This window comes from Catharus ustulatus, chromosome Z, assembly GCF_009819885.2.
Source record: "Catharus ustulatus isolate bCatUst1 chromosome Z, bCatUst1.pri.v2, whole genome shotgun sequence".
Taxonomy (NCBI): domain Eukaryota; kingdom Metazoa; phylum Chordata; class Aves; order Passeriformes; family Turdidae; genus Catharus; species Catharus ustulatus.
This window is the reverse complement of record NC_046262.2, coordinates 45,512,996-45,525,207: the sequence shown is the minus strand read 5'-3', so window position 1 is coordinate 45,525,207 and position 12,212 is coordinate 45,512,996. Positions and strand designations below refer to the sequence as shown.

Sequence of the window (12,212 nt, the reverse complement as noted above, 5' to 3'; positions counted from 1 at the left end):
GGTATTTCAGTCACAATGGAGACAAAGCATAGTTTACAGATTGCAGAACAAACAACATTTGTTAGACCTTATGTTGACCATGGATTAATAATTATGTTGCCGAGCATGAAAACCAGTCTGAGTAAACACCTAAGGGTATAGAGTAGACAGGGAGCGATCGCCAAAGAGACACAGACACCAGCATCAAAAGACAAGGATGAAGGATTGTGAAGCTATGGAAGAGGATTCATTGGGAATCCAGAATACAAGGAAGCAACTGGGAAGAAAATACTAGACAGATAATGGTAGCTAGCTTGAGTTTTAGTGAGATCTCAGGACAATTTAAAGCGTATGTAACTTCATGCCTTGTTATCATGCTAGGTGGTTAAATTGTAAGTTAGTATGTATCTAGTACTTGTTGAGTTTCCTCCAAGGATACTTTTTGTTTAGAGTGCCTTCCTGGAGTTTGTGTTGTTTGGTTTTTGTTTGTTTGTTTGAATTTTGTTTCATTAATGCGCTTTTTAAAAAAGGTTTTTTGTCTTTTTGCCAGACTAAGAACCATAGACAGAAAATTAATTTATCATGCAACTTTCTGACTATGTTCTATGTAATGGCATCTCAAGTTTCTTTTTGACATATAAATTGCAGTCCACTTAGTAAGTAAAATGGATTACTTATGTTAACTGTGACTAGCCAGGCAACCGAAAACCTTGCCAGAGCTATTCTAGAGGCTTTTAAAAATCCTATTAAAAGATTTTGCATGCAGATGGTACAGAGAGGATTAAAAAAACCCCAAACCAACAAAACAAACAAAGCATACTCTGCAGTGCCTTTTGCTGCTGCCTCTTTTGCCAAGGGCAGTTTGCTCACAAGACAGCAGCTGTAGTTGAAATTTATCGCTGCTGTTTGTAAATAAAAGTAAATTTCTAAAGAATCTAGAGTTCTTGAAGTGAATTTAGGAGTAGGAAGCACGAAGCCTTACATATTTTATGCAATTATGACTATGCTAATTATAGCAACATAAATGTCACAATCTTGTTGAAAATGTGAAGTTCCAAGAGTGTGTGTTAGTTGTGTGAACTGCCAGGATCAGAAGATTCAGTTTTGTTGAATGTGGGTTGTAGAGTGCATAATATGACCTTTTAGCATCTCTCACTACTGAGTAAAATTTATTGAGTAAAATCTAAAGAAGTTTGACTTCTCAGAACTTACAGTAAATTTGCAGTTTGAATTAAAACAGTACTGTAAAACTATATTTGATAAAAGATTGCAAAAATTAGCATGAAATTCCCCAAGCTGGACTATTTAGAAAACTGCATTTTTAAAAAATGTGATGCATGCAGGATTTCATTTGTTAACCCCGTTTTTAGCTTCTATGGTAGTATTTGAAAAGATTGCTTTATGCTTGTGAATTAAAAAAAGCCAAAGTCATGAATACCCAAAAATCTTCTTGCTAATATTGTGTAAATTCCATGCTATTGCTTTTTTAAAAAAATTAAAATATACAAAATACATACTGGAGATAAAAGCTGTTGACATTTCATCCAGCCATTCTGCTTTAATTCAGCATTGACATTTGCCACCTTGTCAACAAAATCTTGAAGATTCCTTAGAGTCTTAAGAGAAAAAAATAAACTCAAAATTTGAATAGGTTATCCCCTTTGCTCTGTCTCTGGAGAGAACTGTTGCATGTAGTCTCCTTACATCAATCTCCTTTTCTTCCTCGAGGATTAAAACAGTGTCTCCAGTTTTGGGTCTCAGTCAATATATCTGAAGATTCAGTATTCGGGAGTCTGTTGAAAAAACTTGTCTGTGTAACTGTGATTTTTAGAAGTAGTTGTAATCATTTTTGTTATAACAAATTCTGATTTGGAGATTTGGTTTGTATTACAGCTTGTGCTTATTATTTTCCTGAAACCTTTTTGCCTAAATGACTGTTTATAAGACTCTAATTATATATACATACTTGAGGATTTTTACCTCATGAGTGGCAAACTATCTGAATTTCTTGGAACTACCTCCATCATTGAGTATTCCAACCTTTAATGGTACAGCTTTCCTTGCTGGTACCATAGCAATACAGATGAAGGATTTCTTCACTGAAGTATTGAGCTCGCCTGCCTTATGGCAGGTAGAAAACTCTTCCTTTAACAGTAATTTATTGCATCCTTTCTACATGCATAGTTCTTGTTCAGCCTACCAACAGTGTTTGAAAACTTAGGGGTTTTTGATAAGTTTAATCCTTTATCCTTCCTGGAAATCAGATTACTGAAAGGTAGCTGTGGAAGACTGCAACAAGCAATATTGGCAATTTCGTGCCATTAATTTCTGTTTTCTGTTAATAAAACAACAAGTGAAAATAATCCGTTTTGTGGATAAACATCTGTAAATTTCTGGATAAATTAACTTTTTTTCTGGATAAATAACTATTTGGTGATCTAACTCCTGTGGAGGCACTTCTTTTGGACTCTTACATGAGCCTTACTCTTTAAGCTTCTTCAACTATCTTGGCATTTAAAGATGGCTCCTGCTGTAGGTAAATTACCTGTAGAATAATTTTGTGCTTCTTTCTGTTATGAGCAGACAATTAAAGTGTTGTTAATCTCATCTCTTTTCTCACATAAGAGTTCCAAGCGAGAGTGGAAGCCTCTGGAAGATCACAGCTGCACAGATGTACCATGGCTGCTCTTATTCATCCTCTTCTGTGTAGGAATGGTGAGTAAAACTCAGAGGATTTTTTAAAATGTTATATTGTTGAAGAGTTTGCATTCATAGGAAAGGAATTTTAATACCTGTCAGTAACCCAATCACTGGCAAAGATCAGGATATATTTGCAAGGGAACCATCAACTGTAGAACAGAAATAGGTAGTATGTACACACAAAAGGCCTTTGGTAAAGATCTGTAATTTATTTTTGCTGCCAGTTCTTGTTCCAGCTTCTTCCCCTGAATTTGCAGGCTCAATGGTGAGTGATTTTTCAGCATGGTGAATTATCTATTGACTCGTGTTCCTTATGAGACTCTGCATGTCCCAGAAATGATAGCTGGGAGTCTGATAAACAATTCTGTGAATCACAGTAAACTTTTTTGTGAGAAACAAAGATTCTGACTATCAGAGAGTTAACTGGGGTTTTGTTTATTTATTTACTCGTTTTATTTATTTGTTTGTTTATTTTATTGTATACTTATTTATTTATTGTATTTTTTATATTTTTGTTTGTTTTTTACTTAGTAGAAGCAGCTATTGTTAATGACCATATTACTAATTATCTTTCTTTCAAAGTTTTAATGGTTCTCTGTGATGAAACCATCACCTTTTCCAAGTCAGCCTCAGAACACTCTACACTTTTTATTACAAGACCAGACCTCCAAAAGCTGAAGATAGATGAAAACTAGAAGTACACTTCTTTCCATTTTGTTTTGAGCCATGAACCTACATTTGCTGCTCTTAAACAGAGAATGTGTATTGCTGTCTTGTATTGCTGTGTTGCAAGCTGGTGTCTTTAGGGGGTTTTGAGTCTTAGGTGCTCTCAGCTTTCTTTCCTGCTCTCCCTTGGTCTCTGGTGTTTGGAATAATTCCACTGAAAAATTTATTCTGCTTTCCTCAGGGTAGTTTTAATGCTTGGGCTTCAAATGTAAAAATTGTAATTATTGTAATTACAGTAATTTCATGAGTATAAGGCGCATTGGATTATAAGGCACACTCAGGGTGTCGGCAAATTTCCGAACTTTGTCCATATATAAGGCACACCGGACTATAAGGTGCACTTTTTTTTCTTTTGTATTTTCCCCCCCCTTTTTTTTTTCAGCGAGGCTCCACGTGCAACAAAGTAACGAATTAGTAACAGAATCACGCGATTGTGGGGTTTACTGGCAGATGCGCAATTGGCAATAATTTTTCACGGATTGGCATAGCCTTTAAGCGCAGCCCCAGGCACCCTCCCCATGCCATGGGCCACAGCACTCCCGCCTGCCGCTGGCACTGCTCTCGCAGCTTGCTGCTCGGCGCGCGGCTTGGCTCGCAGCTCGGCTTGCGGCTCGGCTTATGGCTTGCACTTCCGCGTTGGCAAATTTCCGAACTTTGCCCATATATAAAGTGCAGCAGATTATAAGGTGCACTTCTGGGTTTCGATCAACATTTTAGTCAAAAATGTGCGCCTTATAGTCATGAAATTACTGTATTATAATTATAAAATGTAATATTATTATTTTAAATCATTAATTTTTATAATATATAAAATTATTTAATATGTAATATTTAATATATAATAATAAATCCATATGATCAAATATTTCCTATTTATAGTATGAATTATGGTGTCACTGTAATGTGAATATCATAAAATTGCAAAAAGCACAGCATTCTTGAAACAAACAACTCTCTTTTGCATTTGGTTTTTTTCAGGTTTTGTTGATGTTCCCTGGTTATTCAGTTATACTTACCTGTTCCTCCAGTTAGAAATTAGTTTTCTGTACATGAGTGTCCCAGATTTTCCTGTCTAAGCAATGTAATATACAGAACAATCTTCTGACTGGGTCACACAGTTACTGTTCTAGGAGACTTCACTCTCAGGGTGAACCACCCACATTTTCACTGTTTCACACCATTGTCATTACCTGTTATCATCATTTCGTCTTGTCCTGCCACTGCCATATGTTGCTTCATGCACTTGTCTCAGCTGTTTATTCCACTTCTGCTTCTCAGATTTTAGTGGTGGTAGTGGACGGAGCTGATGGTTACTTTGCTAATGAAGCTTTTGGGGCAGTCTCTTGTTTGCACAGTCATTGCCTTAATCTTGGTTTGCGTAGTGAAAATACCTGAAAGTTCACAGCAAGACCTGCCTATTAAGGGTATTTTCCATATTACTTTTCTGAACCATCTTGCTTTGCAAGTTTCTTTCCTGTATTTAAAACTGGCATCTGAAACCATAGCGGCCTTGACCTGGTCACTTGCTGTAAGAGGATTTCCTTAAAAGAAACTTGTGTTAGGTAGGCCTCTTCATTCTGGCTTATCTTTGAAAGTACTTAATTTAAAGGCAAGAAAAAAAATCTGTCAGCAAGGAAATCTGGATTGTGTGGAATTGTCTAAAATGCATAGCAATCCTTATGGATTACTCCATATCTGCTTGTAGCTCTCCTTTGCTGCCTACCCTTGCCCACTTGCTGACAATATGACTTTCAAATAAAGCACATACAGGAGTCTTAACTGTGCTTGTGTAATATGCAGTGTTAGATTTCTGAATCCTCTTTTAGCTTGCATTCAGTTTTATTATTACACAACAGTTCTGTGATAATCCTTGTCTTTCATTTTCCAGTCTGAAAGAATTTTTAGACAACCTCTGCTTAGAAATAAATTAATAAAACAGACTTTTCTCAGCTGTCAGACAGAGTATTGCTAAACTATGGGGTTTTTTATTCCTCCAGGGTTTTATCTGTGGCTTTTCAATAGCTACAGGAGCAACTGCAAGACTGCTTTCGGGATATGACAGTTATGGAAATATTTGTGGACAGAAAAATGTCAAGGTGGAGGGAATAGTCAACAGTGGTCTGGATCTCACACAGAAGAAGTAAGTATATGGTACAATTTTTGCATTCTGTAAAACCAGGAACAGGCAAAAACCTTTCTTTCTTTTAGAGTGGTTTTAAATAAAGTGGGAAAAGAGATATGCTAACTCATTCCTACTTGTCCTTTGACACTTTTCTTACTTAGAGGACAACAATTGTTTGTGACAACCAGCAACATTAGACTGTATGTTGGCAGATACGCAATATGAATACTGCTAAGACATTGAGGAATTACTTTTTCCTCAGTATCCATTTCATGTAGGATATTGTACTAGCCTGCTGAAAGGTGTTGTTTGTTGGAGTTTTAGGTGTGACATTAGGTGTGAGTATTCTCAGGTATGGGAGCATTTGATAGCGATGTTTGCTTTTTGATGTCGTATGCTCAGTTTCTGCCACTAGGTATAGGGGGAGGTGAGATACATCTGCTGCATTAGAGTAAGACTTTAGAATTTAAACTGTAGGTAGAATGTATGTGACTTGTGGAGAAAATGTGCAAGACTTTAGAGGTGCGTATTACACTGCAGTAATGGTACTGAAGCAGTGGCAAGAATTCTGCACTGACAGGTTGAATACCTGTGAATATCTGTTGAGTTCTGTCTTGTCAGTCAGACAAGCTCAGTGTCCTTCTGTATAACTTTGACGATTTAAGAAAGTAAACTGTTTAGCTTAGTACAGTGATATTAACTGACAAAAAAAAAGGTGGTTTTGTCAGTTACTTCAAGGAGCTAAAAAGTTATTAATTTCTGAGTTTGATAGCCTTTTTCAGACTAACAGAAAACTGATGATTTTCATAAGTTATTTTGTAAGCATGCTTTCCTGAGATCTGCTTATTTTGAGTTGCTATTCTAAACACTTCTAAATATCTTATTTAAGATTTAATGTAGATAGATAATTGGTGGTTACCAGAAAGATTTGAGATAAATAAAATATCTGGAACTTATTACAGATACCTCTTGTCAGAAAAAAATATTTCTTAATTTAATCGTATCTTTCAAGTAGATTGAAAGGCTTAAAGCTTTTCCTATTTTTTTTACAGAAATATTTTAGTGCTTTCTAAACCCATGTACAAAATTTGGATTCTAGTGTTCTGAGAAAAAATGAAAATTGTAAAAATCATAATTTTAAGTTTACTTTTAGAAAGAAATAGAGTCTGAATTCTTGTGAAGATAGAAAAATCAGACACCCTATTGAAATGTAATAGTTAATATTGTGATAGTCTTCTATACGTGACATGTCAGGCCATCATGTGGGGAAAAAAATCTACCACTAAAATTCTTCTTGTAATGCAAGCTCTGCAAACAGCAGATAAAAAGAGAGACTTTTTAACACAGCTAATTGACAGAGCCTGTTGTTTGTCAAGAAATCTTAATGAGATTCTAAAGAATTACACTTTTCTAACAAAGATGTTGTGGCTTGAGGCATGATCTAAGCAGATTAATAGATACACACATATGAGTTATAATCATCTCTATTTGGATGAGAGAAAACCCTCTGCTAAGGCAGATTATTCTTTAACTGTTCACATGAAGTGCCTGATATAGTCCAGGGTTTCCAGTTTTGGAAGAGATTGGTTCTTATATAAGTGCGTGATCCTTCTTTCTCTCACGCCCCATAGTTTCTTCTGAAAAATTGCCAAGCAAATTCAAAAAGCTATCTGCTTTGCATCTGTCTCTAGCAGATGGAATTCCTACAGTGTCTGAGGTGGAGTTCATGGGAGTATTTAATGCTATTTTTATAGGAGCACTTTGCAGACAGACTGTAAAAATAAACTCCTCTTCTTGCCTGTACGTTTCAGTTTGTGTAGAGAAAGAAAAGACTTTTAAGCTCCACAAATGGAGCTCTGGAAACATGAATTTGTTCTCATTTCATTTTGCTTGCAGGGCAATTCCATTTTCATTTCCTAGTCCAAGGGCTGAAAAGCTAAATCATCTGTAAAAATAACATTTTGCTCCTTGTATATGACAGTAACCCATAGGCACTGTCAGGTGGAAGTGAAATTGATGTGGTCTGTGTGGATATGGAAATCTGTGTGGTAAGGATGAAGAGCAGAGTTCTCACAGGGATATGATTTCCTCTGTGTACATCAGATATGCTGAAACCAGTGAGATGAAATATTGTGAAGGAGGATTTTACAACCCGGTCTCATGAACAAAGAGTGGGTCAGGTCAGGTATCCTTTTATTTTTACATAGTAACCATAACACACTTTAATAGTCTGTTTTCATGAGTCAGGCATTGGATTATACTCTAGATCTGGCAGTGAATTCTAGTTAATTCTATCTGCTTCAAGTAAGCTCCTTGCTTTACAAGTTCTGGTATTATAAGGGGTTTAAAAATGACCTTTTATTTGCAAATAAATTATAATCACAGCAGCCAAATATAAGTCTCTGAAATGCTAGTTCAGTCTGGTTTTTGATCACCAATGCATTGTTATTTGGACAGAATTCAGTTTTTGCTAATGAAAAATGTTCGGGTGGCATTCTGTCTGAGCATGTGCCTTTGACCCCAGGAAATGCTTTAAGTTTAGGTTATGGGAAAACCCAGGGATGGTTTGCAGTATGTACACAGAGAATTTGAGTGAAACTGTATATGCCCTACTCTTGAAGAAATTTTCCACTCCAAACTCTCATCTCAATTAGATAGCACAAATCAGTTATTATATCTGGTTGCTCTATGTGCCTTGGAAAAAGAGAACCTGAACAAAGAAAGACCTGGGGAATTATTTCCCTTGCAATCTAAATTCCCTATCCCTTACGTGATGGTCTGAACCAACATCACTATTAGGGCCTGGAGTGGTCTTGCATTTTTTTGTTTTGCTGTTGTGGTACCAAGTGGTTGCCATATGGTCGCCTACATACCCCCTTAGCTAGTTTTTGTGGGGGTTTCTCTTAGTTCTGTACTCCATGTTGCAATATGGTCATACCATATAGCTCCTATAACACACCCTATGGGCTGTACACTCTAGCTGTTAATTTTTAGGTAATATTTAAGATGCTAACTTTGTCTAAGTGTTATTAATGTTTAGATTACTATTTCTTGGTTTCACCTTACTGTTCTACAACTACCTGAAACAATGGGGGAATTAGTGTCCTCTCTCAGGTAACAAGTTACAGGATGAAAGGAAATGGTTTCACACTGCGCAAGGGGAGGTTTTGATTGGACATTGATTGGACAGATTTTTTTGCTATAAAGGCTATCAAGTGTAGGGAAGTGGTTGAGTCACCATTCCTGAAAGTTTTTAAAATATACTTAAAAATAAGATATTTAAAAGTGTGGATTTGGCACTTAGGGACATGGTTTAGTGGTGGACTTGGCACTGCATTTACAGTCAGAGTAGATGATGTGAAGGTCTTTTTCAACAAAAGTTAGTCTGTCATTCTAATTTTGCCTTCTTTTAGTTTAAAGCCATTCCTCCTTGTCCTTTCGCTATTTGCCTGTGTGAAAAGTCACTTTGTCTTTTACAGAAGCTCCCTATAAGTACTGGAAAGCTGCCAAAAGGTGTCTCCACAGCCTTCTCTTCACCAGCCCCAGCTCTCTTAGCACATCTTCATATGCTCCAGCCCTCTCACCATTTTCATAGGTCTCCTCTGTACTTGTAATGGGTTCATGTCTTTCCTGTACTGGACTTCCCAGAACTGGGTGCAGTATACCAGCTAGAGGATGCCCCTGAGGGGAAAGTAGAACTTTCCATGCTAGTAATGCTATTTTTTATGAAGCCCCGGATACAGTTGGCTTTCTGGGCTGCAGGTGTACATTGCCGGGTCATGTCCAATTTTTCACTCACTAGTACCTCCAAGTTCTGCTCTACAGGGCTGATACTTCATAAAGATGCATAAATGTGCATATATTGTAAGTCTACTATATTGTTTTTTCAAATAGCAAACATATTTTCATTTGCACTGTTGAAGCATCTCTAGCAATATGATTACAATTTGTAGTGCTGATGTAAGTTAGTTCCTTATTAGAAAATTAGTCGATTGCTGATTGTAAATAACGGAAATTGCAACACAAACATGTAATGACATTATTCTAGAGAGAAACAAAATCTGTCCTGTGGTGGCAAAGTATTAAATTTTCCGCCGTAAAATCACTTATTTTCTACATGTTAGCTTTATTAACAAAATTTAACTTTTCTTCGTAATGATGGTTCCTAGAATTTCGGTTCTCGTTTTAGCTGCAATGAAGTAAAAGTAATCATACTTATCTCATTTGCATCTTCCAAGGCCACAGATTGAAGCGGTAGATTTGATAGCCTGGAGTTTTCTCCGTAACTTCTGTGAGAACTGTGTCTGTACCATACAATGCAGTGTTTGAATTATATGTGCTGTTTAGGGCCCATGTTTCTGTCATAATTGCATATGATGCTGTAATTGCATTGCATTTCTAAACTTCCAGGTTTGAGTTAGAATTGTAGTGGTTTATTTACAAAATATTCTGGTGATTAAAATGATCGCTTGACCCTTGAATTTAAATAACTGTAGAAGTGTGATGGCTTCTACCTTGCTAATGGTGAAATTCCTGATTTGGTTTCCTTAGGGAAATTCAGAGGACCCTCCTGTCCAGGAACTAGAGTCCTGTCCTATGGCTCCCAGAACTCAGGGTCTGTGCCTAGGCTGAGGATGTAGATGGACAGTAACATATGGGACATTGACATAGCTAGTTACACGGACTGGCAGTGACAAGGTGCTGCTTTCAGCTCACAAGCACAGCCAGCCATGTCGCCTCCTCCTCACAGGCTGACAGTGGCAGAAGGTCACTAGTGTAGGCACACGTGTGACACTTTCCACGTTCCCAAGCTCACGTAGATTTGCAGATTCTCCAAGTAACAGCACAGTACCTTATCCACTTTATGGGTTCTCCCTGCTCAGTAGCTGATCTGGTTTGGTGCTAAGTGTCAAACACTCATGCCCTCATTCCACAAGTAACCCAGAGCCACAGTTTCCCCAAATAACACTACAGACCCTCTGCCCACATAACATTTCTCACCTAGAGCTCCCTACTCACCACATGATATGACTTGGATTTTGCTAGTGAGTTATACCAGGAGCTGGACTCAGTCATCCTTGTGGTCCCTTCCAACTCGGGATTTTCTCTGATTCTATAAATTGCGTTCATCTGTTCTGGAGAAGGTACAGGTGCTCAGCCCCATCAACAAGGCTGTGACCACCTATGCTGAGTCTATCACCTCTTTAGCTGCTTTTTTTCTGGGCACACATTGTTCCCACCCCAGCAGCTCGTTGCCAAGACCTCTTCCTGACACTGAGACTTCACCCACTTTGGTAGCAGACACTACAGTACTGTGGTACCTGAACCTTTGGTCTGATTCCAGTTTCTGGCATCAAATACCTTATCTCCATGTCAGTCCCCCCATGCACATTCCCTCAGCTGCTGACAGGGTCCCACTAACCCCTCCTACATTCTGCACTCATGAGTTTGCATCCTCATCAGTTGCAAAGTCCCTGTCTGCAGTTTCTTGGTAGCCCATCAATTACTGTCATTTACTGGGTTTGTTTCTGATTGTTTTTATTAACATTAGGTTTATGCCTGTCTCCCTCCTTTTCCTTATCTCAATTAGGCAAGGTCCTTAGCCAGATAGTCTTTCTGAAAAAATCACCATTTTCATAATCCACATATCTTTATCAATTACTGAGACTGACCAGGTTTGTTCCCATCCTAGCCTCCCTTGCTGTATCAGTTAGGTTTGACTTTGTAGGTTCTGCTTTGTAGCTCCTTTGACCAAATGCCCTCAAAGAAGCAGACGCTCTCCTGCCATTTACCCTTATTGTATGAGATAACAACTGGAGGAACTTAAATTAAAACAACTATTGTATGTCTTGGTACCAACTCAAGAGTATTTTCTTTAAAATAAGGGAAAACTCTGGCTTATTCCTTGCATGCAGTTACTTTTACTGTGTCTGTATGACAGAATTTTCATGTTTACACTTGTTTTTTAGACTTCAGTGGTCTGTCTGTGAAGTCCCTAGATGTGTAGTGTGTAATAAGTAAGAAAGAAATATGGGTGGATGATTTCACGGAGATGTTGACAAAGAAAGGAATGTTTTAAGAATACAAGTAATCTTTTACCATGTTACAGTTGATTTAGGTGATATGAGTTTTGATGGATGTTCAAGGAAGACTGTACCATGTAGTATTCATTCTCATACACTGACACCGGGTAATAGAACAGTAGACAGGAATTAGCATGTAGACTGAAGGTGAGAGAGAATAAATGCTTTCTAAGACTAAAAGAGATTTTTACTGGTTACAGAATGAATTGCAAAAATAGAAATTGCATTTTATATGGCAGTTTTCTGGTTTGTTCGTATGATGATATTAGGTAATATGAAGACAATATTTCAATGCATAGTACATCACCAGAATTGTAGAGATTTAAGAATTGTTCAGCTTTCAAAGAGAAAAGCATCTCTGTCATACCATCAGTGAAAATTGTGTAGGGATAGTGTTTGTCGTAAAGCCTATATAGCCGGAAGATGTTAGTTAAGAATCTATAAGATGTACTTCAGGCATTGGATTTTTAAATTACATTCATTGTAAAAAGTTAGCAAGTAGATTCTCTTTAAAATACTGCACTTAAACATTAGATAATTCTACTTGAAATATCAAAAGGAATTTTATTTCTAAATAAATGCTAAAATAATCGGTTCGGTCA

At 37.2% G+C, this 12,212-nt stretch overlaps 1 protein-coding gene across 5 annotated transcripts in view; it reads left to right on the top strand.

Moving 5' to 3' along the window:
* Positions 1–12,212, top strand: part of SLC27A6 (solute carrier family 27 member 6) — a 151,712-nt gene that overhangs the window by 14,142 nt on the left and 125,358 nt on the right. For all 5 annotated transcript variants that reach the window (XM_033085320.2, XM_042780143.1, XM_033085322.2 and 2 more), the window contains exons 2-3: positions 2,605–2,694; positions 5,403–5,545. In XM_033085320.2, the coding sequence (XP_032941211.1) occupies positions 2,605–2,694; positions 5,403–5,545 (233 nt within the window). The remainder of the gene's footprint in view (positions 1–2,604; positions 2,695–5,402; positions 5,546–12,212) is intronic.